This window comes from Cygnus atratus, chromosome 2, assembly GCF_013377495.2.
Source record: "Cygnus atratus isolate AKBS03 ecotype Queensland, Australia chromosome 2, CAtr_DNAZoo_HiC_assembly, whole genome shotgun sequence".
In the NCBI taxonomy this organism is placed as follows: Eukaryota; Metazoa; Chordata; class Aves; order Anseriformes; family Anatidae; genus Cygnus; species Cygnus atratus.
The window spans coordinates 105131133-105157705 of NC_066363.1; the positions used below are offsets into that span (position 1 = coordinate 105131133).

General features: G+C 39.9%; 1 protein-coding gene across 2 annotated transcripts; it reads left to right on the forward strand.

Moving 5' to 3' along the window:
• The first annotated feature begins 81 nt into the window (after positions 1 to 81).
• On the forward strand, positions 82 to 25893 carry AFG3L2 (AFG3 like matrix AAA peptidase subunit 2). Of its 2 annotated transcripts, none has more exons than XM_035565371.2 (17): positions 82 to 286; positions 4152 to 4251; positions 4727 to 4795; positions 5790 to 5905; positions 6815 to 6967; positions 9472 to 9546; positions 11098 to 11222; positions 13545 to 13818; positions 14393 to 14530; positions 17866 to 18019; positions 18660 to 18767; positions 18914 to 19039; positions 20069 to 20179; positions 20739 to 20854; positions 21787 to 21987; positions 23550 to 23744; positions 24880 to 25893. In XM_035565371.2, the coding sequence occupies exons 1-17, from the start codon at positions 173 to 175 to the stop codon at positions 25120 to 25122; spliced, it is 2418 nt and encodes an 805-aa protein (XP_035421264.1). In that variant the 5' UTR covers positions 82 to 172; the 3' UTR covers positions 25123 to 25893. The 2 variants fall into 2 exon arrangements, with proteins under 2 accessions (XP_035421264.1, XP_035421265.1); XM_035565372.2 differs by having other exon boundaries at positions 11101 to 11222.
• Positions 25894 to 26573: the final 680 nt, after the last annotated feature.

Here is a 26573-nt window from a genome sequence, read left to right on the forward strand (position 1 = left end):
CCCTTGACGGCGGCAGCAGCGGGAGGGGGGACGGAGTTGGCGGCGTGGTGACGTCACGCGCCGCGCGGGGGGGGGGGCGGGGCGACGCGGCGGCCGTGGCGGCGGCGGCGGGGCCGGGGGGCGGTTGGCGGCCGTTAGTGGCCGTTAGTGGCCGTTAGGGCCGTTGGGCGCCATGGCGCACCGCTACCTGCTGCTGGCCCGGGGCGGCTGCTGCCGCCGGGGGCTGCCCGGGGCCCGGCTGCTGTGCGGGAGGGGCCTGCTGGCCGCCAGGCCCGGCCTGGCGCAGGTGAGGGGGGAGGCGCGGGGCCGGGCGGCCGCTCCCCGGCCGCTGGGGTGGCGCCGGGGGGCTGGGGGGGGCTGGGTTCTGAGGGGGTTTTAGGGGTTGGGTTTGGGGGAGGAGGGAAGGGGGTGGGAGGTGCTGTGGGGCTGGGCCTGGGCAGCGTGGAGCGGTGGGGGGTGGCTGGGGGGTGGCTCCTGGGGGGGCTGCGGGATCCTGGCAGCCCTTGGGGGGCGTGGCTCCTGTCAGCCCCAGCTCTTGTGGGGAGCGGCCCCTGGCAGCCCCACGACAGGCCTGGGGTACCCCTGGGAAAACGGCGTTGCTCAGTTCCTGGGCCTCTCGCTGGCACCCCAGGCAAGTGCTGGGGTGTGTAGCGGGGAGCTGCTGCACCTCTGTACTTACAGAGGTATCACCAGGGATTTACAGAACGGTGAGAGGAATATGCGTAAGGATGTCAGTAACTTTTCCAAAGGATCGCTATTTTTTTTTTGTTTTTAATGCTGAAATTACGATGTTCAACTCAGACCAAACATTAAGACGATAATTAAAGAGTCAGCAGCGCTGCTAAGATGTCAGAAAGCTGGTTCTGATCTCTGTCAATAAAATATCATGGATGTTCTTATTTGGAATGGAACAAAGGGACTGTGGAGAGAACCATATTCACCCTGACATCCCCATGGTTCTATAAGTAGCAAAACAAGTTTGTTTGTTTCAGGAAAGGTTTAAAATAAAAGAAGTAATGTCTTTTAGCAAAACAAAATAAGTAACTCACCTGAAATTAGTTTTTTTTACCAGCTGTCTTTTCCTTCCACAACATACTTTTATGTAGTATTTTGGTGACTCTTAGATCTTAGATAGTAGAGGTAACTCTGGGCTTAATTTTGTGTTCCACTTAAGAATTTTGAGTTGGGACGTGTTTATGGATGAAGCGGTAACCTCGCAACTCTTCTGAGTTAGTGGATTCTTGATTTTTTTTTGCTTACGTAACTGAAGGAGGATTTTCTGTTCTTGCTTAGTGTATCCCTGATTTGAAAAAGAAACAACACATGGATTATGGTTGCAGTGTTTGTGTGAAGTCAGTAGTTCTGTTTATTTGAGATTATTTTTTCGTTGAACATTGGAATTATTCAGAAGGTCTTTCTTTGGTGCTAGAGGTCGTGTGTTTGTTAAACGCAGGAGTAGCAACATTTTCATCTCGCTTCTGGGGTGTTCTAGCTGTAGAACTGATTTTGGTGTACTTCAAACTTGCTTATCTTGAATTTCTATTTAAAACAAAGTCTGAATTTTTAGGAAGGTGTCACAAGGTTTGCCTAAAATAATAAAAATAATAAAAAAAAAAACTACCAGGGTGTTTGCATGTGCTGTCTCTTGCACTCTCTCTGCTTTGACAGCTCTTTCATCCGACTGCGAGAAGCTCGCAGAGTCTCCTGGTACGCACCCCAAAGAGCCACGGTGCTCCTTCAGCATCCAGCCCAGGCATGTGCTGTTTGCTTGCCCTGCGCTTTGGCACCGGGTGTGCTCCTAGCAGCTGAGGCTGCTGTGGCACTGCCGGTGCCAGCCAGCCCGGGGACGGGTCCTAGATCAGGGTCAGCACGATAGGTTTTCATGTTGACAGTCTACCCAGTCAAAGAAATAACCCCACGCGTGTAGCGTGGGTCTACCAACTTTTGCATCCCTGGAATGTTGCAGCGAAAGGAAACGGGGTTTTGCAGGGCGTAGACTTTGGTGAGTCAGCAGGCAGGATGAAAGTGTGCCATGCAGCCTCGGTCAGGTGATTTGCTGGATGTGCCGTGAATCTGGTTGCTTCCTTGTCTCACAAAATCAGCTTTAAAACGCTCATGTCTGCATATAAACTTAACAGGCGACTGACTATACGCTTATTATTCATAGAACTTAGGATCTCTAGAGACCATCCAGTAAGAAATCAGTTGTATTAATCAGGTCTGCCCCAAAGCTCTGTCTGCTACTTTGCCTGCCTCCGTCTCCCTCTCTTACGTGAAACCTGATTAAACTGTAACTTAATTCTGTAGTAAACCTGTGCTGGTCTAGCTGAGCCGGGCAGTTGGATCTGGCTTACTCAAACTTTTCTTTTAAACATGAGCAGTTACTTTCCTGTTTCTTTAGTAATAAAAAGTAATATTCAGAAACCTTCAGTTAACATAATCTGAGTTCGCTGAATAAATAAATCTCAAATTTTTGTTGTTGTAGGAACCCAGTGATGTAGAAAGAAGCCAATATTAGCAGACATGGCTTTGAGTTTCATCTGTTGCTGCGTTCGCCACCTGTTTGTATTTGAACTAAAGATGGGTTGGTCTGTGGCAAACTCTTTTTTTATTTGTTTTCCCTCACAGATTCATCCCACTTGTCCTTAAGTTTCTTCCAGGAAAAAGCACGCGTGCTTTTGCTCCTGTTGGAGGTCATGGCATATTGGCCCTGGTGGCTGTTCTCTAGATTAGCGGTTCTCCGGGTTATCTGCACTGCACACGCTTTACGTGATCAGTACAATACCCTTTTGTATTTCCGGTATCAGCCTTTGCTTAACGACACGCCGTGGCTGTGTCAAGCGGCTGAAGAATTCCCCTGACCTCAGTTTATAGCAAAATAAACAAGGACGTTTTGGCATTCCTCGAGGTTCCAGCAGGTGGAACTAGATGACTGCTCACAATAACTCCGTGCGAGTTCCCCAGTTAGTGGGGTATGGAAGGGGCAGCTCCCAGGCAGAAGGCTTCAGGAGAATTGGAATTGAATTTACGATGTGCCAGTATCCCTAGGGTAGTCTTAGCATGTAAACTAGTATCCTACAAGCTCAAAGGTTTTGTCTGTAACCACTAAAATACGACAAAATAGTTATGGGGATACTAACATTGAGCTTTCCTTCGTTGAGCTGTTCTGTCTCTGTTGTATGTGGGTTTTACTGTTTCTCAGATAAATAGCTTCTGATCAAAAATAACAGGAGACTGAGCGTTCCTTTGGGGCAAAAGGAAACGGAGGCAGTAATAAAGTCAGTTTCATTAGAAAACATAAGAGGGTTTAGTCTCTGGGGAAGTCTTGATATGAGGTTTTTTTTTTTTTTTAGAAGTGATGGGAAAGCTTAGGAAGGGGATAAAGTGTGTGTTTGTTTTTGGAATCTGAAGTATGTCCTAGAAGAAGAGAAGTTTGAACTCTGTAATAACATTAGGTTTCGCTGTTTTAAAGCAGTTGGTAACAATACCTAAAGTTTCCTTAAGAATTAGTCATTTACTTATTTTTTCTTCATTACACTTAAATGGCAAATATCTTTTTTTTTTTTTTTTTTTAACGGATCTCCACCTACACAGGGGTTTAGGTCCTCTTTCTGAGATGTCACTCCTTCCATGCCTTGGTGTCTTAGCTAGACGTGAGCACTGACTGATGTATCCTTTTGGATTCAAGCAGATCTTTCATACTCAGCAGTTGTGTTTTTAACTGTCTGGAAAAAGTTGCAGTTCTTTCATGAAAAATAATCCAGTACAGTGTAGGTCATGCTTGCACAGTCACAGTTAACATTGCACTTAAGTGGCATTCAGCTGGTACTATGAAATATTTCCTGTAGCATCAGTGTACAGGTGTTTCATGTTTGTACCTTGTGGTTTTTCCTGCTTGATTTTTCTCCTTTATTAAAGAGCATTATGGTTCTCCGTGAGATGAAATCTCTGCTTTTAGCAAATAGAACAAAACTGTCTGCATTCGAGAGATTACCGATTTGATTGCTTTTTCCCTGTCTCATTGTTCTCTTACCCTCTGGTCTGCAGCAGCTCTTACCAAAACCCTACAACAGACCTTATAATATCTGTTAGAGAACTTGAGGACTTCATTGAACTTTCTTGTTGCTTTATATTTATTTTTCATCTTTCAGTTCCGTGAAGAAGTTACCACTGGTGTTACTACTGACAGAAGTACGGTCTTGGCGAGTGTAATTGCTGCTTGCAGAAGGCTCTTCTCTCAGCCTCCCAAAGGTGCGTATGACTTTGATCGCTGACATGAAGCAGACAGCCTGTCTTGCTGAGGACTGCGCGTGGTTGTGTACCGTTTAGGTTTGCTGTCTGTGGGGCAGTAAGTTCTCTTATTAACCAGCCATTAGTCTTAAGATGGAGCATTGATTTTCTGGCGTTTTTAGGGGATATTAAAGAGTGGCTGCAGTTTGTTCAACTTAATATTAAGCCATGCAATTTTCTGTTGAACTATGTTTGTCTGTCTGGTTTAAAGGACAACTTTAGGTTATTAAATACATCTGATTTTTTTTTTTACATCGGTAGTAGATTTGTTTATGGGAACCTGGGAGAGCTCTTCAACAAAAAGACAAGAATAAGTTCATATTTTGTAGTTGTGTTGCTTCCTTCTTTTTTGTAGTATACGTTCAGCTTGTGACTACTGAGGTGTAATGATAGGTGTAAACTAAAAATTACTTGCTTTCTAACTCTCTCTTGATAGGATTTGAAAAATATTTTCCCACCGGGAAGAAAGCTAATGGAACTAAAGGCGCAGCTGGAGAAACAAAAGGTACAAAAAGCTGCTTGATTTCAGCTCTTTTATTCATTTATTTATTTATTAGGATGTGTATTCATCAGATTTTAGCATAACCTTGGGTTTGGTAATTTTTCATTCGTTTTTCAGGGAAGATATTTCTGTACCAGATCAGTTTAAAAGTACAAAATGTTTTTATAATGTTATTTTGCTTTTGTGCCATGTATTTCTTCTGGGGTAATACTTATTCTTACCTCTCGTTCTTTTTTTAAGTGCTTGTCCTTAACTTTTTGTTTTACTATCTCCTATTAGCTGACATAGTCATGCATATTCAGATATTCTCTGTAGTTCTCAGCTTTTCCTAGAGCAACGTGAAGTACAGTCTTCGTTGTCCGGAATAACCAGAATTGTCATTCTGGGTGGGGATCCAGAACCAACACTTTAGTATGGACGAGCCGTGTAGCCTGGTGCTTGAAAGAGGAATTAGTAGTCAGTCTGATACCGTGCTGTGCTCGTTTCTGAAATATGAAACAGGACTCCAACCTGTGATGTCCTTAAAGCCCGAACTTCAAGAGCATGTTATGACCAGAGGGGCGGGGTGAATTCTGGGAGGAGGTGTTGCTTGCAGTATGTGGGGTTTTTGTTTGTTTTTTAAGAATATATATATTTTTAAGAATAGTCTTCAGTGTCTTGGATTAGTGCCGTAGAAATATATTTCATGTAGTCTCCCTAACATGCTTCTTTATGTACTTGGGGTGTTTTTCTAGTTACTGCTGTCCAAGTGCCATCAGTTACACAATTAACAGACCCATCTACTGTGTGATACAGATATCTGTCTGCCAACTAGTGGACTATATATTTGTTTCTCTATGCAAAATGTACTTCCGTGTTGTCTAATTAACGAAGCATTATAAATTAGTTCATTCTGCAGAACTCTTTAAAATTAAAACTAATTAAGAAAGTGAAAAGCCACGGTGTGAGATTGGTATAAGATATAAAGATGTGCTTTTTGTCTTTTATTTTCTGTTAGAGGCAAAGCAAGCTAGTGCCCGACAGCCTAGTGGGACTAGTAGTGGAGGAGGTGGCACTGGTGGAAAAAAAGGCGGCAAGAAAGAAGACACTAACTGGTGGACCAGATTACAAAAGGTCTGGGCTTTAAAACATCATCCTTTTTGGTACTATCTTAGAATAACCTGGTGTGCTTCTTAGACTTTTTTTTCTGATTGCATAAGTTCTTTTTAAGCTTCCAGTGACTACTGTTTTGTTATAACTGGCTCTAGGTGGCTCCCCCACTCAGTGCCTTTCATAAATAATTGTTTTGGATGAACCTACAGAGGCATCCAACTCTTCTTTGACAGTTCGTGAACGTTAATGGAATGGGAAGGTATCTGAATATCATTGTTAGCAGCCAGTATTTTTGTAGGGGAGTCTCAGGCCTTTAAAGGTTTTGTATTTTGTCTCAAAAGGTCAATTTGAAAAATTCTGCTGACTACGCAATGCTTGGCAAAGAAGCTAAATAAGTTTCCTGTTGGCCCTTGTGACATTAATGGAATATTTATATCAGTTTAATTTTGTAATTTGTATTAACTGTTTTTAGCTGTAGCACAAAGATTATAGCGTCTAGCAGCACAAGAATATTTATCTGAATTTACTTGGTATGCAGGCTTTTTTCATCCCTCCTGTTTTTTTCTCTTAGTTTCTTCCGTTATTTGTGTATGGTTTGCATGTAGTCCTAGAGTACAGGGAAAATTGTGTTAAAATGGAGGGGGAAGAGGTCAGATAACGGATGACAAAATTTTTTTCTAAAGAGTAGTTTATAGATGAAAACTTGTTACTTTTTATAGCATTTAATGTTTTTTTTTCTACTAACTTTGTCATTTCTCAGTTGTATCTGAAGCTACTGCGGTGTGTTCATACAACAAAATATAGTTTTGCTTGCCGTTCTCTGTGGTAACCTTGAGGACAGAAGAAGAAATCAGAAGTAGATACTGGAACTTGTCTGTTATGAACTTACTGTATTACAGACTCTACAACTCCTTCTTTTTTCCCCCCTAGGGTGACATTCCTTGGGATGTCAGGGAGTTTCGTATGTACGTAGTGGGAAGTTCTTTCTTCTGGACGATGGTTGTGTATTACTTCTTCTTCAGGGTTCCTGGGAGAGAAATCACCTGGAAAGACTTTGTCAATAGCTACCTTTCTAAAGGAGTGGTGAGTAGTCAGGGGAATCAAAATGACAAATCAGCACGCTGCTTCCCCACTTAGGCTTGTATCTGTTTGGCTGCAGAGTGAGAACTAGCTCAGGAACAGCTTTTGAGGGAGAGAGGATTTAATTATCATCGTAATCATTTCCTTGTCTGATGATCTGAATGGTTGTATGAAGGCTTGTGTCGGTTCAAGGGAGGAGAGGGAATGAGCAGCTTGGGATAGAGCAGCTTTGTTGGATAGCTCATCTTTATGCTGGCTTAAGGAGGCAGTGTAGCCACAGTCTCTGAGAGGATGGTTTTATAGTACATCTAAGTTGATTTAATGGTTTAAGCAGGCATGCCAGCTGCTCTCAGAAGAAACTTACTCCCATCCCTAAATGCTTCCATTAGCCCATCCCTGGGCTGGGGGGGTGGAATTATGCTCGTTTCATTCCTTAAGTCAGTTCACCAGGGAATTTGAGGAGCAGTGGTGCTAACAGAAAGGTGGGGGTGGGAAATTGAAGAATCCCTTCTAGGGGCAGTGAACTGGCATAACCATATTGTAAAATAGTCTCCTTCACTTGCTTTCTCCTTTTATTTCCTCTTGCCCTCCTACATAAAGCTACTCCTGGAGCAGTCAGTTTTATCATCAGTGTCCTATCTCTGTGTATAACTTGACAGCTTTCCACACTTGGAATAATAGGTTGGTGATGCCCCAAAGTTCAGGAATTTGAATGCCTTGTACAGGCCTTTTCCATGTCAGGAGCCACTAGTGCTTGGCTCTGTTAATTCCACATTTGTAGCTTCTGCTGCAGGTTAGGAAAACACAGGCTCGCTTCCTCCTCTAGGTTCCAGACGTAGGATTTCACGTTAACAGCATGCTTCCTACCCCTTTGTTGTTTTCATAAACTGCTAAGCAGGTTGTTTCCTATCTTTTTTTTTTTTTTTTTTGTCTTAGAGAGCAGCTCTGCATTGCGTATTATGCTTCTACCCTTCTGCCCAGACTGTATCTCATAGTTCTGTTCTTACTTGGCAACTGTGTGTGTGCCTTGTGGAACAAAACCTCACAGATTTTACTCGTAAAGCAGCTAAGGCACTCGCTCAGTAAATATTAGTTTAGCTGTAGCAGTGAACGAAGCCTGAACCCTTGTTGCAGAAAAGCATTATGAAAGGGGGTTGTTGCATAAAACAAAGTCTCTTGGGCCTTTGTAAGATGTAGTCTGGGTATTCCAATAAGCTAAATATGTAGCCATCAAGAGCTGTGGGCTGCCATGGTGGTGGCCAGTTAATTGGGAGAAGACATCAGCAATACTCGGGTGACGTGGTTTTTCAAAACAAAGATGTTCAGGTAGTCCTGCATGAAGTCAGGCTAGATCTAAAGTGGCTTCTTAGCTTGTGTTTTGCATCAGTTCTGCCACAAATGGCCGCATATAGTGAGTTCAGGGAAGCCTTGTTAACCTGCATACAGCTCAGGTCCTACTTGTAGAACCATTGTTAGTTTTAAAAACTTGAAAAATGCTGAAAGCTGTTATCTTAAGGAAAGGAGCAAAAGAAATGGAAGGAAACAGTTCTGTTTCATTTTCACTAGCAATGGTAAGCTTTAACTGACTTCTGAAGAGATCCTGTCAAATTTAAGAAGCTTATCATTTGAGAACTTTTCCATCCAAAAAAGAAAGCTTAATGTTTTTGTATGTGAACCTGCAACTTGATTTTAGTTTATGTTGTGTCTGTTACCTTAACCCAATTCTTTTAACTAATGGACCTTACGTTGTTTAATATGGTGCTATGGGAAGCCTGATATATTAGGAGAAGTTATTGTAGAGCAGATGTAAATTTTCCCTCATTCTGTTCAGTTTTTGTTTTTGCAAGCTCCAATGAGTTTGGCAGCACATGGTCTACTGTTTCTGGTGTTTGACCATTGAAATAGTTAAATATTGTTTAACTACTGTACTGCACCTCTGATTTGAGCCAAGGTGTGTGGCTTTTTGTGCTCTTTTCTTAAAAAAAGGTATGAGGTCATCATTTCCATCTAATTTACTAATCATGTATTAGCTTCCTTACGTTGGAATTAATGAAATTCAGTTGAATTGTCATTGAAAGAAGGTAAGTGAAAATGAACCTGGTGAACAGCATTCCTAGTGTGTAAGTTTGGGTTGGAAGGGAGGTTTTGCTATTTCTTGTTGTGCTTAGGATTGAGTCTAGTTTGAGATTTTTAAAACAGAGCTGTTTATAAGCTACCAAGCAAAAGTGTATGAGAGTGTTTGAAACAATTCAGTACAATTTGAAACTTAGAATTTATTGTAAGATATTTTTTTTCCTTAACAATAAACTTACCTTATAAAGAAAAAAACTTGATACTTTGCAGAATGCAAACTGCAGATTGTGGAACCATCCTGATCTATAATGTGAATTTTATTCTTAGTGGAAAATGGAAGAACATACCTGGCATATGTAGCTCTGTTAGCTGGGACGGAAGTGTAGTGGTCGTACGCTCAAACACATAACATGTTTTCTCCTTTCATCCCACAGGTGGACAGACTTGAAGTGGTGAACAAGCGCTTTGTTAGAGTGATATTTGTTTCAGGAAAGTCTCCTCATGAATGGGTAAACACTTAATGTCTCATGTATATGTATTAAAACAGCAAGGTGATCTTTTTAGATAAAGCTTGATGCAGAAAACTTAAGAACACTGATATTCTTGTAATAGAAACGTCGTTTGCCTTATTGCTACATTATCACACAATGTGTGTTTGTCGCTTTACTGTATTGATTATGTTTTGCTACAAATATCATAAAACTATGCCAAGTAGTTCCTATCCAGCACCATGCTCTTAACACAAATATGCAAACAGGAAGAGTGAGAAATTGTTGAAAGCTTTGTATTTCTAACCGCTGTTTTCCATCTGCTCAGGGAAGTCCCAGCCTTAAGCATACATTCCTTTGGATCTTTTCTGTCCCAAAAAAGACAGAAGCTTTTAGCCAGTTACTTGATAAACAAGCAGACTTTTAACTTTGTTGCCATTTGATACTATAGTCTTTAAAATCAAGCTAAGGGCTCTTATTCTCAAGCAGAGTACTTATTCCAGGGAGTTATGTTTCCTGGTAACACGATAAGGTAATACAGACTGATGGAGATGAAAGTTCTCCAAAGAGGAATACTCGGAGGCAGAGACCTATTGGAAAAAAAAATAATAAAGCTCATATGCATAAATATGGAAACTTTTATTTTGGGCACATTCTCTGCCAACTTCAGACCTGTTCAATATACAGGTGGATGTAATTTCTTTCTTACTGTATTTCATGGCTTAGAGAAGCTTTATCCAGTTACCTCTTCCTGGGTGGTGGGTTGGTTGGTTGGTTTAGTTTTGGAGTTTTTTGACTTTCTGAAATAAGGTCTGCAAGGCCCTCCAGGGTAGAGTGAAGTCTGCAGCAATTACTTCATCCGTGGGTTTCAGTGTGACTTATTTATACACCTACTCTTTAGCCCACATACCATAAGTTGCCTTAGTTTCTCAATCAGATAATGCTTAGGATTACTTTTTTTTCTCCAATGTTAGAGTAAGTAGGGGCAAGTCAGGCAGGTCATGGTGCAAAAGGGGAGATTCTCTTGAAACTGTCTGGGTCTCAACACTGTTTGAAAGTAGTCTGGAGTATTTTTCAGGTATATGTTATAAGCTCATGCTATCTTTCGTGAAGACATATAACTTGAAAGTTAAAATGGACTCCAGAAATAGAGAATTGCCTTTCTCAACCAGGAAGGCTGAGACCCAGAGAGATAGTTAGGTTGTACCACTGTGTTTGCTGTTCTGACTGTATAGCTCCCTTCTACTTAATCTGTTTATCAATTATCTTCTAAATATCTCTCCCTCCCTGTGTTCATGGAGGAAATGCCAGGCTTTCAGTCTACTTAAAGTGCACAAAAAAACCGTTGGGTGTATGGTTTCTATAGAAGCAATGACAGATTCGGGCTGGTAAGCCTTAGATTTATTAGATGCATCTTGCATCAGTTGCATGCTTTACAAGGTGACTTAAAATGATATTTTTGATCTGAATATGTTCAGAGGTTTGCTCGTGTGTGTGTTAGAAGTTGGCTTGTGATGAAGCTGAGGTAAGATAGGGCATTTTGTGGTGATCTCTGCTTTTTCTTTTTTGTAGCAGTACGTCTGGTTTAATATCGGTAGCGTGGACACTTTTGAACGGAATCTGGAAACTGTGCAGCAGGACCTGGGAATAGAAGTGGAGAATAGGTTACCTGTAGTCTACTCAACAGAGAGCGATGGGTAAGAAACTGGGTTTTTTTTTTTAGTTGTTTATTTTTTAAAGTATCGTGGTATCTTGGTAAGAAATTATCTTTACAGTGGAAAAGTGGAGTTGGAAGACATGCCCTCTATGCTACACTGGGTGGCAGTATTACCAGAACAATAATCTTGGTTTTGTTTCTGAATGTCAAATGTAAGAGGACCTGTACCTTATCTATGTAGAAACCTTAGTCCGTAAATATTTCTGTTCACAATTAATCTTTCTTTCACATGACTTGGACAAGAGCAGGAGTCAGCAAAGCACAGCAGTAAGGCTCCATAGATCATGCTCATGTAGATTTTTGAGTGGACAAAATATGGCATAGAACTACAGTATATTGACTAAGTTAGAAGATGGACCACTTTCTGCCTGCAAATTCAACAGAAGCCAAATTCTCTGGCCTTGCAAAAAGGCAAGATATTGGTGATTAAGGAAATCACATTATTGTGCTTGTTAGCAGGAACTCGAAGTTCTATCATGCTTTTAATCACCAAAGTTGCATAAGCAAAATAGTACTAACATCTGATTTATGGCATTGTCGCTACCCTAGTAGGGAATAACTGCTCCAATATTAGATTTGTGTTCTTTGTGTTGGTCTTCTGTTCATGAGGTTTATTGACTCGGGCTTTAGCAGAGACTAGAAGTCTCTGATGTGGTTTTCTGAATGGCTTAGAAGCCTTGTCTTTAATCCCAAGAACTATTTTCTTTTTCATCTCAGTCAACATGTTAAAAACAAATCCTGCTCGTGTCTATGAAATAGGTCTGTCCCATCAGAAAATTCAGCTTTGGATATAGTAGCTCATATGGACCTGCTCCTGGGCACCCTGCTCTGGGTGGCCCTGCTTGAGCAGGGGCTTGGAGGAAGTGACCTCCAGAGGTCCCTGCCAACCTCAGCCATTCTGAGATTACTGGTGATAAATGGTTGTTTGCTGACTGTTTTCATTCTTGATATAGTGGTGGGTTTTTTTTTTTTCGATTTTGGGGGGGAGAGGGGAAAGTTTGGTTTATTTCTGCAACACGTTTTACGAAACTGCTACATGTTTGTGGCAACAGGAAAAATAGTACCCTTAACTCTGGGCTGTTCTGGGACTTCACAGAGGATTTCTGTTCCCTGTTCTGCTACAAGCTGTCCGCCTTACTTCTGTGTTCCTGTCTAGTGGGGCATGCTCCTAAGTGCGCTCATAAACCCGTTAAACTCTCGCTTAAAGAAATCTGGAAAAAAGAGTGGCCAGGACAGCACTGTGCTTGTGTGAAGAGGCTGCACATCAGCCTGAGGCTTCTCAGAGCAGACTGGAAAAAGCACGTCAGTTCTGTGTCATCTTCATCCTCACAAATTGCTCACTAAATCTGTTTTTCTGGTCACGGTCTCTCTGGCCCTCTACTCCTCAGAGTCTGTTCTTCAGAGAATACAGTTGCCTGCCACTTTTTGCTTTGCCCCAGCAATGCCACAGGAAACAGGAGAGAGCAGCAGATGTATAACAGATTCGGAATCTTCTAAATACCATAGGGTGATGAAAAGCCCAGCTTTTCCTTTTCATCCCAGGAGTCTGGGATATCAGTAGAGCTTGGAATTCTTCTGATAACCCGTGGTAGTGCTTCAATTCAGTATTTTATTATTGCTGAGAGTTGACAGAACGTCTTGTGAGCTGTTCTTAGCAGAGGAGAAAAAGAGAGAGACCTAGGGGAACGGGAGTGGGTTATATATTTGAGAGAAACTTCTGCTTGAAGGGGTAGCGTATACTGATTATATGTTACCCAGTACAACTTATACAAATGGGTTTTTTGTCAAAATTCTAGTCCTGTGAATTTAGCTTTAAAGGGCATGGAAAATGAGCTACTTCTGTTTACTAGGTAATGCAGTTTTCCTTTGTGAACTTATCACTGTCACTTGATGTTGTGCTTGGTTTAAAAACAGACAACAAAACAAAACCCCAAACTGTCACTTGTTAAACACTGAGAGTAGGGATGTGTTTCCCTCTAAGACTATTTTTCATTTTCCCATGGGCATGGGCTAATGAGGATGGGCAATGAATAATTAATTCCAGTTCTTTTAATTATAAGAGTTGTATTTTTTGGCTGGTTTAATTTCGGTAGTTCAGAATCTTCTTTGTTCTCACATTTTTGTTTATCCCCCAATGTGAATAACTTGTAATGTTTACAAGATTTTTGCAAGCTCTTAGAGTATTGGTGCTGAATTTGTTCAGGGTTGCTTATCGTGGAACCGGTGTTTCATACATGTGATGTCCAGTAATGGATTTTTATAATATATTTGGTTTTCTGCTTTGTTTTGTTTTTCTTCTTAGATCGTTTCTCCTGAGTTTGCTGCCTACGATCCTTATTATCGGGTCTTTACTGTACACATTAAGAAGAGGTCCTGCAGGCCTAGGTCGAGCAGGGCGCGGAATGGGTGGACTTTTCAGCGTGGGTGAAACCACAGCCAAAGTCCTTAAGGATGAAATAGATGTTAAATTCAAAGATGTAGCTGGCTGTGAGGAGGCCAAATTAGAGATAATGGAGTTCGTTAACTTTCTGAAAAATCCCAAGCAATATGAGGATCTGGGAGCAAAAATTCCAAAGGTAACGGAGTGATGACTGAAGAGATGATGACTTGATTCTTTTGGTAGTCCTCGGTATTTTGAATTGGACTAGGAATGTTTAAGTAGGCAGTGCTTGCCAGCGTCTTTCTTCTCATAATTAGAAAAAAGTAAATAGGCGTTAAGGGCCAACAGCTTAACTACAGTGCCAGAAGATTTCTCATAGAATACTTTACCTGTGTGTATGAGTCAGAAATGGTACATGGCATGCGTGTGTACCATCGCTGTATGTGATGGTTATAGAATTGCCTGTCATTTTTTGGCTGTGCTGTAGTGGCAGCCCAACTGGTGACAGGCCATTCTTTTAAAATGTTAGATGAAGAAATCACTGGTGCCATAATTCTAAGACAACGTAGCAGTATTGTATCTATTTTTTTTTCCTTTTGCTGGTTTTAATGACAGATTAAGCTTCAGTTTGTTTCCTTGTGCATTTTTAACTGTGGTAGAAGAAGAATCAGTGGATTCAACATCATAACATGTAGAAGATCTTTATGTAAGACATTTCATAGAGTTACATTGTTTTCTTCGTGAGGAAAATATATCTGTTTCCCTTGCAGGGGGCAATTCTGACCGGACCTCCAGGTACTGGGAAAACACTTCTAGCTAAAGCTACAGCTGGAGAAGCTAATGTACCTTTTATCACAGTCAACGGCTCCGAGTTCTTAGAGATGTTTGTTGGTGTCGGTCCAGCTCGAGTAAGTCTTTGGCCTTGCTGTTTATTTGTGTTGGTTGTTGAAAGGATGCTGTCAAATTTGGTAGGCTGCTTAATTATAGCTTCAAGCTATAATTAAACATTCATAGCTTTAAGTTACTTCATCTATGCAGATTACCATATCAGTGATGCCAGATGCTTGCTTAAACACGAGGATCTTAGATGCGCCTTTCATAAAAGGAGCTAACCCGGTTCAGTATCTGGTTATAGGCCATCTGCACCCCAGGGTTTACCTCTTCTCAGAAATTAGAAACAAAAAAAAACATGCAAAGAGAGCAGAACTCTCTTCAAGCTCTGCTTCAAACTGAACACACTGGCTGGGTCAGAAATAGGTAGCTCATTTGACCACTGCTATGGGAATATCTCCTCCCGCTCTTAAATCATTCATATTTCTCTGAAGAACTTTCTTTTCTTTGTAGGGTCAAACTCTTAAATATAGTTGTCTGGGACACACAAATGAGCTTCTGGTTGAAATAGGAGTCCAAGGATCGTGGAGCTAATCATTTAATTTCTGGAGATCAGGTGATTTGAATAACCGAATTCATCAGAAGTGTAAGACAGACAGATACCCTTTTGCCATAATACATTTTTAATGAGGTATTTCAAGTGGAGGGTGTTAACTCTGTTCCAGTGCATCTATTTTTCTTTTTTTCTTTTTTTTTTTTTTACTACTACACTTCAGACATTCAGTTTTATATCTATTTGTGTCTAGGAAGAAGGGACACTTACATCTGCCTGTTTAAAAAATATTCTGTAAACAATTTACTGAAAATATTTTGTGAGGCTGCTAACACCACAAAAGTAATTTTCCTCATAATGTCCAAAATTACACCTCATTTCCAACAGCTCTTACCTTCACTAAACGCCAACCATCTGGTCTTAAGCCTCAGAAAGTATGTTTTCAAGCTGATGTTCTTTTGGAGAAGTTGAGTTAAAATTAGTTTGCTAGAATGTCTGAGAAGGGATGTAAAGAAACTTACCCATTTTTCACTTCCGTTTAAAAACTAATTCCTCTAGCATGAAATGGAAATGCGCTAGGATCTTGATTTGAATTTGAAATTTATAGGGAGTGGCTTTTACCAGATACATGCAGTGTTTGCCCTGGGAAAATTCACTGGAAAACTCATTCTAAGTACTGTAAAGCCGTGGAAAAACTACAGTTTTCCTGTGGCTGGACTTAGAGGCTAGCAGTTGAACTTTTCCAAGATTTGTTCCTGTTTGTCAGAGCTGTGTGCGCAAATACTTCTTGCTAGCCTAGGTCTCTTCTCGTGATCTTTTCAGGGACTTCTTCCAGTAATACAGGTGGGAAAAGATAATTGAAGGCAGGTAATTGTGGGTCTTCTGTAAAGAGAAAAGGGAAGGGTGGGGGACACACCAGTAGGTACAGAGCTTGAAACTGAAAGAACAGGAGCTGTTTATAAAGGTTTGATATAGGAACTAGGCTGGGGGAGAGGCTCCAATGAGGATGCAGAGAGAAACTGAAAACGTGTAAGGAAATTGTCAAAAGGAGCTGCTATGGTGGGGACAGGGTATAGACAGAGGGCAGGGAAGTACATGCAGAAACTGATAACAGTGTAAAAAACACGTATGGTGACTGAAAAAAAGTGACTGTTTGAAAGGTGGGAGTTGAAAAAAATCATGCCCTGGAGAAGGGACTTCACTGAGAAGCAGTAACAAAAGAAACAGATGTATGTTCTCTGGGAGAGTGTCAGATATCCTGAAATACTAATGGTGATCAAAATGCATTGTCGTCAACTGTCCACACATACCTGAAGGACCCAAAAGCAGTAACTTAATGTCTTTCTACTCATTTGTGCAGGTGATTATCACCTCTTACTGCCAAGTGACATCTGTTGACTTAACACTTGCTGTTTCAGCTATGAATCAAAGTTTCAATACAGTTGACAATCTCTGGTGTCTGTAGAACTCAACGTCGGGGAGTGTTTTGGTTTCATTTTCTATCAATTTGGTAAATAAGACAGTTGTGAGTAATGGTAAATCGATTGTAAATTAGGTTATGCTAGAATTAAAACTGTTTATACAGCCTTAGTTTCTTTGTGTGTTTGTTTTTAGTTCTGTTACTTCTGAGAAAGAGTTTGCCTGGATCTCTCAGACCAAAAGATAGGAGTTCACTTTGAGCATCTGACACTTTCCTTGTCTATCACATTTCTCCATGCTTCTGTTCATTGTACTTTTTTTTTTTTTTTTTTTTTTCAAATTCCGGTTACAAATCGGAATGACTTTCTATGGTACAGCATCCTGTCCAAAATTTGTATCATTTCACATCTACTGTACTCCGTTTCTTCAGAGAAGTTGTCTGTAATGTACCAAGCTCTGAGCTGCATATAATTCTCACTCAGGTCAAAGTTCTTCCGTAATTTTTCATTTCCTGTTTGTGCCAGTTAGATCCCTCAGTTGTAGGTCTTGTTGACTTGCTGAACTGGTTTTAATGAAGTCCTTCTGATACGTTTGCGAATGGAATATCGTAATATTGCATCTTAAAGCCAATCACATTTGTGGTGTAACTGTTACAGTAGGGTTTGATAGGCAATATCTTATCTGGAAAAAAAATCGGGCTTTCAGATTTTAGATTTACTCATGACTTAGCCATTTTTTTCAGACTTCTGGAGGAAGTTAATTTAACTTCAGAATAAATGTTTGGAGGTGAATTCAGTTTTCCTAGCCCATGTAATGGAGAGACAGGATGGCTAAGAGTCAGTATTGATAACAACATATTGTTAGAGTATAATGGCAAGTGCTTGTAAATAAGCCTTAATTTCACTGTAGGAGCTACATCACTCTGTTGTATCTGCAGGAAAACTTAAAATGTTTAATTGGATATAAAGAACATCTGTGTTGTAGCGTGCTTATTTTCATTTCATTTCTCCGTGTAGTATTTTTCATTAAAGAAGAACTTAAGAGTAATCTTGCTTTAAATCTTAGAAGTTTGTAGTGTTGATGTAATCAACTCTAATAATTACATCTTCTAGAGCAGATTTAATAATTACATCTAGAGAAGATGTAATTATTCAGGGAAAATGGTTATTTCTTAAGGCTTTTAATTAAATTATATTCTTAATTTATGGACTGAGAAAGGATTTGTCAATCAGTGGGCTTCCACATTAATGATTCTTACTGAGTGACAGCCGTGGTATAACTTCCTATTGCATTGAGAGCTGGCTGGGGGATTTGGAAAACTTATTATCAACAGCCACAGTCAGCGATAGTGATATTGTTACTGATGTACATGCCCCTGCTCCAGGCCTGTCGGTGACCAATTGCTAACTTAGCTGATGTTTGTTCTGTTCTCCTATTAAGGTCCGAGACTTATTTGCTCTTGCTCGTAAGAATGCCCCGTGCATTCTCTTCATTGATGAAATAGATGCAGTAGGAAGGAAGAGAGGAAGGGGAAACTTTGGAGGACAAAGCGAACAAGAGAACACACTCAATCAGCTTCTAGTAGAAATGGATGGTAAGTTCAGAGTTTCTAATATTACATTATAGCAGCAAGGATCTAATCGTAGGTCCTTATAGGCTTAAGTACTGACTGCATTGATCATTACATTAACATCTGTAGTTTGAGATGCAAGGCCTAAGTGTGCAGGTGACAGCAGAGGGAGAAACAGAGAAATGAAAGAACTGATACGCTTTTCAGACCTGTTAACCAACAGTTGGGTTCAGTTTAAACACAAATTGTGTTTGTATTAGGAGGCAAATGTTTCCTAGAATGAATAATGCTTGCTTCCTAGAACGAGTCGTGGTAAATTATTTTGTTGCAGCCTGATATTTGCTAAAATTCGTTCAGAAAAAAGACACATACCCCCCCCCCGATACCACCCATGCTTGTTCTGCAGTTTACTCAGGACTTATTTTATCTTCAAATGGAACAATAGATTAGCCTTTCGTATAGTACTTCACAAAGCAAAGCCCAAGGCCAGTTTTGCTTGTTATGAAAAGCTGGGCAATGCTGTAAGAAAAGGAAGTATTTGCAGATTTAAGATCATTTCTTTGAACTGTTAGTTCTTCTGTGACTCTGTAAATTTGTCAGTTTATTTCTATTTTTTTATTCTTGGAAGTTCTTTACACAAATTTTCATTGTATTTCTTCAACAGGATTTAATACAACCACAAATGTAGTAATTTTGGCAGGTACCAACAGGCCGGATATTTTAGACCCTGCTCTAATGAGGCCTGGACGCTTTGACAGGCAGATCTACATTGGTAAGTGTATTTGCATCAGTGTGTGCTTCTGCTTGGGTAATGTACTACCAAAATCACTGTAGCTATTTACATATGGATATGTATGTTCCTTGCACACATTCAAATATATGTGAAAAGTAAAAATGTTTATTTCTTTAATGTTAAAGGCCCCCCCGATATAAAAGGAAGAGCATCTATTTTCAAAGTTCACCTTAGACCTCTGAAATTAGACACCGTCTTAAATAAAGATAACCTAGCAAGAAAACTCGCATCGCTGACGCCTGGCTTTTCTGGTAAGCAATTCTTAATTCTACTTTTCTCTGCATTTACTATATAAGCGTATGCTATATATTTTTGTTTCATACTATTTTTGTTTTTCTTACATTTGATCTTATCTGGCTGGTTCTCTTATTTTCCTCTTGTTTGCTGGTACAGTGTGAAATACTCTTTGCATGTTTGATCAGCTCAGAGACTTATGAGAGTTTTAAGTTTGTCTCCCTCAGTCAGGGTGACATGAAATGGCAGTTTCTTCTCTCTTCAGCAAAAAACATCCCAGACATTTCTCACTGCTAACACTGGTATGCATGTTTTTTCTTTTAACATGTTTGTTTTATTTTTTTGAACGCTACTTATAGAAGGGTTTGGTTTTTTGGAGTTTGAGTGCGTATTCTCTGGGGAAATTTCAGTTTCTGGATGTAGAATCTTCTCACTGAAAAATGTACTGTAACCTTGTGTTGAATTAGGAATGGGTGTGCAAGCTTTCATTCTTGGCTTGTGGTTTAAAATATTTAATATCTGCGGTGACTGATAGTTAAATTTTTCACTCCTTTTGTAGTCTATAATAAAACTTTGTTTTCCTGGCATCTGATTGTCAACATCTCTGGCAACCGCACCATTGTGGTTTTTCACTTGTTTTGAAACCAAGCTATCTCAACAGTATTGCTGTAAATAATGTTAACAAGAAGTGTGATGGCTTGAAGCCAGTGGTGTCCCTAGAAGGAATCCTCTCACATCAAGATCTGAGCTATACTGGATCTGTAATGTAGGAAAATTATTCTCCTAAATAATCAAACAAGTACCTCACCAGTCGTAAGATCGTTCACTAACTCTACCTAAGAAAAATTCTAAAGCAGAGAGCCATGGTGAATGTATTTAAGTCCATGTCAAAAATCATCATATACGTAATGAATTATTTCAGTGTGCATTACCTTGAGTTTTAAGCTGTATGAGAATCTGTAAAAATCTAATCCTAGACAAGATTATGTTACAATGAGAGAAAATTTTTGAAAATGATCAGTAATTCATGCCTTCTCTGTCTTTAGGTGCTGATATTGCTAATGTTTGTAACGAAGCTGCTTTAATTGCTGCAAGGCATCTCTCAGATGCTATAAACCAAAAGCATTTTGAGCAAGCGATTGAAAGAGTTATTGGAGGTAGGTGCGAATTTCATCAGTCATTTATCAAAAAATGTTCTGTTTCAAATTCAAAGCCATGCTTTGGATTTTGTGTTCTTAAGGACTGCATTTTTTTTCCCTAAAAACACATGGGATTTAGCAAGTAAGTTGCTGGTCTATTTTGGTGACTTCTGAAATGAAGAAGGGGCAGAGATACAAATTTCATCAGGACACTTTCTAATTTTTTCCAAATTTTTTCCAGGAAAAATAGCTGTTTGGATTTAGCAATGCTTTTAACTGCTTCTAGCCTTAATAGTCTAGAAGATTATTTGATTTTTAAAGAGCAAATGTTTTGTTTGAACATTTGAATATTCTTAAGAATTTATGCTTTAAAAGTAGAAAATCTAATCAAGGACAAGGTTACTATAAAACCTGAAAGATAAAAATCTCTAGAAGCTGCAAGTTTTCTTTTGTGTTTAACTTTTCCAATAGATTGGGTACATGGCATCTAAGTATTGCTCACTGCATTTCTAAGTAAATAAGGGATTCACTAGAGAAAAGTATGTCTGAAACTATTAATCAAATTTATTTTGTAAAGGTTTGGAAAAGAAAACACAAGTACTGCAACCAGAGGAGAAAAAGACTGTAGCATATCATGAGGCAGGGCATGCAGTTGCAGGATGGTTTTTGGAACATGCTGACCCACTCCTAAAGGTAAAGGAAGCTAATATGAACTAGTAATTTAAAAGTAGCATGGACAGCATCTCTTTTTCCTGTTTGTTTGTTTTCCCTAATGTTGGAAGGTTATTAAAATATGTAATCTTGCAAAAGACATTGAAAGTGTGTCAATGTTAGCATTTGTTTTGGTTCACTTCTTGTAGCTTTCTTAACTGTTTTCTGACTGGTAGGGTGTTACAGGGTTTGTAGTATGAACAACTCTTGAAAGTGAAAGGGACACAATCTTCCCATGAGACTGCCTGATTTGATAGCTGCTTTTTCTCTAGGGCTTCTAGTACAGGTCAGATGTTTAAATTAATCTCATAAGATTATGCAGGTGCATGCCTCTTGAGGAATACAACTACAAAAATTATCATCCAGAAGCTGATTTAAGTTTGGATGCACAGCTTGACAAGTTGAAGATAAAGAAAAGGCAGCCAGACGTGCTGTGACATTCATAGTTTTGCTTGGCTGTGTTCTTAATGTGGTCTGGCTTTCAAGCTTAAAATTTGTCTAGTACGATTTTCTGTTGGAAGGAAGGGCTGTAGTGAACATGGAAACTACCTGCTCAGAATACTAGAGACACAGAAATGGGATGTCTGCTATGGAAATACTTACAGACCAATGTGTAACTATAAGATTTTAATTATCAGATTTAAAAATGCCATGCAATCTTTGGAAAAGAGATTACAGTGGTCTTACCTTTCTTTTCCAGATATTCTAGTAGTTGTTATCCCAGTTTAGAGCTAGCCAGGGCTTTTAAGGATAAATCACAATGAGGGCAAAAATGTAAACGGAAATTATGTCTGAATTAAACTTCAAGGGTGAGTATGGTATAGGTTGTGGTATTAAATAATTAAGTCAAACCAACAAATACTTTTTTTTTTTAACACTATTCAGTTCTATCATTCTGTTAATTTTGATTGTAGGTATCTATTATCCCACGTGGTAAAGGACTGGGTTATGCTCAGTATTTACCAAAAGAACAGTATCTTTATACCAAAGAGCAGCTGCTTGACAGAATGTGCATGACTCTGGGAGGACGTGTATCTGAGCAAATCTTCTTTGGAAGAATTACAACTGGTGCCCAAGACGACTTGAAGAAGGTGACACAGAGTGCGTATGCTCAGGTATGTGCTTAAGTAATGCTCCTCCTCCTTACGGTTTTCTATTTCTACTGTTCAACATTAATGTTTTTAAAGGATGTGATTTAATCAGGTATGTCCCTTGAAACCTGACTCAATAAAAGATTGTATGACTAAAAGTTATGCTGTTGTATAGAGATGCCGATGATTCCAGAGTCTTAGGGTAGTCTTACAGCAAGAGTCTATGCAATGGGCTTTGAACACTATCATGCATCCACCTGCAGGAACACGCGTGCCGCAGTTGTGTTCAAATACATGTGGAAAATGTATGCTTTAAAAATCAAGTTTAGGCACAGGTTTGATCCTCTGCTGCTGCTTCTAGAATTGCCCTGTTTGAAGACACAAGTCAGGTGTGCACGTGTAACTAAATCCAGAAAACCATGTATTTAAGCACTGTTTGCTGTCAATGAAGACACTAGTTGGTACCATATTAACTAGTATAGGTAAGCAATTTGAAATCTTATCAATGTAGTGACTCATCTAATTGTAGCTGTGTACTGCTTAGATGCTTATTCCATTTCCTGCATCAACATAAAAGCTGCCATTTTATAAGATGCTTATGAGGTGAGCAAGAGAAATATGTTGGAGTACTTTTCTCTTCCCTCACATGTCATGTTCCCCCTGCTGTCCACCTCCAGCCATACCCCCTCGCTGGTCTCTGGCAAACTTCTTGTTTTCCCAGATCTGAAAGTTAAATGTGTAGTGAAATCCTTGGTAATGCTAATCTTTATTTGTCCTTCAGTGCCTCTCGGTCAATTTTAAATAGAAAATGTGCAGTATGTATAAATTGCTTTTCATATTAAGCAGACGTTGTCTCCAGAGAGATCTAGGGACTTAAAGTTTTGAACGTATCTTTAGGAAGCAGGTTAAGATGCTTCTTTCTAGTGCTGAGACCTTTTTCACTTCTGAATATTGTTCGTCACACCGATTTTCATCTTGCAAGGCTGAGCAGAAGAGTATTGCTTATTAACCCTCAGATTGATAGTGGTGATGGAGCGAACCTGTAAATAGTAGTGTGAATGTATATTTCTGCCTCTGCTGGAGTAAAAGGCAAAAGAATACAACTATATTTGGCAGCCAGAGGAGCTGATACTCCTGATACTGATGAGTAAAGCAAGATGAGATTCTTGTCCCTTTTGTAGGGGGTGGTTGGAGTAAAATACAGCATATGATGGAACAATATCTTTGAGACCCTATACTTTGATCCTTAACTTGAATTTCTGGTAAAGGAAAAGAGTTTTACAGCTTAAGGAAGGTTGAAATGTTTTTCTCTAATCTCTTGGTATTTAAACAGCAAAGCATTATGTACATCACGAGAGTAACCACCTCCAAATGGTGGTATTTGGATGCTTGAGTTTTAATCATTAAAAAGGAGTAAGTGAAGGTTAACTAAGGACCTTAAGCTTAGGTAGGCTGGAGTATTCAGAGGAGGGTTGGCTTTAGAGGAAAAGATTGGGTCATAGTAAAATGACTTCCTTGCTTCAGTTCTGTCTACCAGATTTATATCAACGTACCCTAAAGTCTCACCATCTCCCCTCTGTTTTCAGATTGTCCAGTTTGGCATGAATGAAAAGGTCGGGCAGATTTCCTTTGATCTCCCCCGTCAAGGAGACATGGTATTAGAGAAACCTTACAGTGAGGCAACTGCCAGATTGATAGATGAAGAAGTTCGGTCGCTTATTAACATTGCATATGAGCGGACATTAACGCTTCTGACTGAGAAGAAAGCAGAAGTAGAGAAGGTAAGCATTACAGTATTTGCAGCCACCAGCTGGTTAGGTGGAATCTGAATGGAACTGAATAGATTAAAAACAATGTGGGTGTATAAGAAAGTTTCCTTGAAAATTATTCAGTATAATCTTTAGCGTGCCACAAGATTTAAGTAAATAAAAATCTTTGTGTTGGAACACCTCAAGGTTCTAATGAGTGTTTTGTTTTAACATTCCTTCACCAAAATACTCATTTGCAAAAATACTCATTTGCAAAGTTGGAGAGGAGAGCCTAGCTACTAAAGTAGATGTCAGTAAATGTACTAGACCAGTATGAAGAGAGAAAACAAAAAATAAATAAAAAAAAAAATCACAGCCCTGAACACTAAACACCAAGACTCCAAATGATTAGACTGAAAGGAGCTCTCTAAGCAGGGAGGAAATAATATTTCCTTTATCTGAATTACTTCTGAACTTCAGATAAAAAATTTTTTCTACCATCTTCCTTTCATGCCTGCTGGCTACTTATTGTGGTCTGCTTCACTGCAGTTGAGACAGCCCTTGTGTATATCCTCTTCTGCCACACCTGAAATCCTGATGCAGCAGGATAATTTCCCAGGATGGGCACCACTAAGTTTGGATTCAGAAGATGGTGGTGTAGTAGGTCACTATCCTGAAAGAGATCACTGAGTATTGTTTCCACTGAACAGTATACTCACGGGCCCAAGCAGGTTACGAACTGCACGTGCACAGTATTATACACACTGATCTTTTATGGTGCTCTGTAGCTTATAACCTAACAGCAGCCGTGTCAAACCACCAGGTCTGACTGGGAGAGCACACTTGTTTGGATCTATCAGTTAAGGTATCGCATCAGGAACCTTGTGGCAGCAGCCAAAGACTTATTCTGAAGTAACAATAACTGCAACAGTGGCCTGGTGCCGGGGCGTTTTGCCAGGTCTTTTAAGTAGGATTCTTTTTTAATGGAATTTTTGCTACCTGATTGCCCAGAGGTGAAAAACCATGTATTAAGTGAACTGTGAGCAACCTGTTCCTTAATTCAGCACAGGTTCACTTTGATAAGTCTTGTCCCAAACTGCCTTAAGCTCTCTCCAAGGAAGAGAGCAAACTGATGTATTGTGTGTGAATTAACTTACTGCTCTTTCAGGTTGCCCTACGACTACTGGAGAAGGAAGTGCTCGATAAAAGCGATATGCTAGACCTGCTTGGCCCGAGACCGTTTGCAGAAAAGTCCACTTACGAAGAATTTGTCGAAGGTACAGGAAGCTTGGATGAGGATACTTCACTGCCAGAAGGCCTTAAAGACTGGAACAAAGATCGAGAAAAAGAGAAAGAGGAGACAACAGATGAACAGGTCGCTAGGCAGATCAGCGGAGGGATCCCCTTTTAACCGCAACGTGTGCGGTGACGCTGACTTGCGCTCTGGAAGAGAAATAAACTCACCTAGTTTGTACTCCCAAAACAAACAAATATTTATTCAACCAAACTGTATTAGGGATGGCTGGAAGGGTGATGCCTCGTGATGAGACGAGGATATTCTGCTCCCGGCTTACATATGTGATATCATCAGTTCACTGGTAAAAGATGATCATCCTTCATTTGTCAGCTGAAGAAACATGCATTGGATTTGAGCTGCAGTGGAATGCCAGAACTGAACCTCTCAAACACAGAAACAGTTCAGATTCATGCACAAACTTTGTGGCACTGGTCTCTTTTTTTTCAAATGTATGTACGCTTATTTTAAAAAAAAAAAAAGTTTTTGATTATTGATCTAAAATAGACCTGTATGTGACTCGTTTCCAAAGCAGAATCATACAAAATGCATTGTTGAATACTTGGCCAACAGTCTGATCTTAGAAAGTGCTAGCTTTGCAGAAATAACAGCTCTTTCATCTGACCCCTTTTTCTCCCCGCCCGTCATTTTGATTTTAAAAAGAATTTGTTTACAGAGAACTGCCATGTAAGTTGACAGTGAAACTGAACACCCGCTTAAATATCTTAAAACGTACTCATGGTTCAGTGTCCTTAAGTCTGAAACTTAGTTTGGCTCCTGCAGTTTTATTGGTCAGGTTTTTTTACAGAGTTCTGTAAGATATTGAACATATGAATGTGTTGTGTAAATACAGTTTGAGACAATAAAATCAGTACTTTTCTGAGCAAAGTTTTTTTTTCTTTTAATGATTTCTTGGTACAGAATTCAGTTTAACTCAAAGCGTCTTGAGCATAAAACTACTATTCGTGAGAACAATTCTGCTGTCCTAATTTACCAAAACCAGCAGCCAACCCAAAGACACTAAATCAGATTGAGTGTCATTGGTTTGTTTAACCAAAGCGTAATAATTTTCTCTGCCTAGTTTAGTGCAGTTGTCTGAGCACAGTAATTGCCTTTGGCTTACCTGCTGCGTGCCGAGGCTGTGCTAGTTAGAGAAGTCAGCTGTTGAGGAGAAGTTAACTGGCAGGCTCCCTGTCCTAGAGAAAAGAGAGGGAGCCTGGTTTAGGGAATGGGTGTGGGCTGTGTTTTGTTTCCTTTTTTATAAGGGAAGGAGAAGAAACGAAACCTCTGCTGGATAACAAATTATTCAAGGCTTAATCTGCCCTCTCAGTTATAAGGGAATAATTAGTGATTGATTCCATCTGCACGTTGCAACACGCTGGAAAGCGGTAGGGTGGTAAGGGGGGGAAGCGTCTGTGAAAGGTCAGACACGAGCTCTTCGCTTGAGTTATTTGAAGTAAATTGTTTATGGAAATCATTCTTTCGGGATTATTTTACTTTTTCATGATGAAGCTGTTGCCATCAGCGATGTTGCCTGGCTTGCAGTGAAGGGGAACAAGGAGCGCAAG

Coding starts and splice junctions, on each gene's coding strand:
- AFG3L2 (XM_035565371.2), top strand. CDS start 173: ATGGCGCACCGCTACCTGCTGCTGGCCCGGGGCGGCTGCTGCCGCCGG. Junction 6,968..9,471: donor GCTACCTTTCTAAAGGAGTG/GTGAGTAGTCAG, acceptor TTCATCCCACAG/GTGGACAGACTTGAAGTGGT. Junction 19,040..20,068: donor GCTGACGCCTGGCTTTTCTG/GTAAGCAATTCT, acceptor CTCTGTCTTTAG/GTGCTGATATTGCTAATGTT.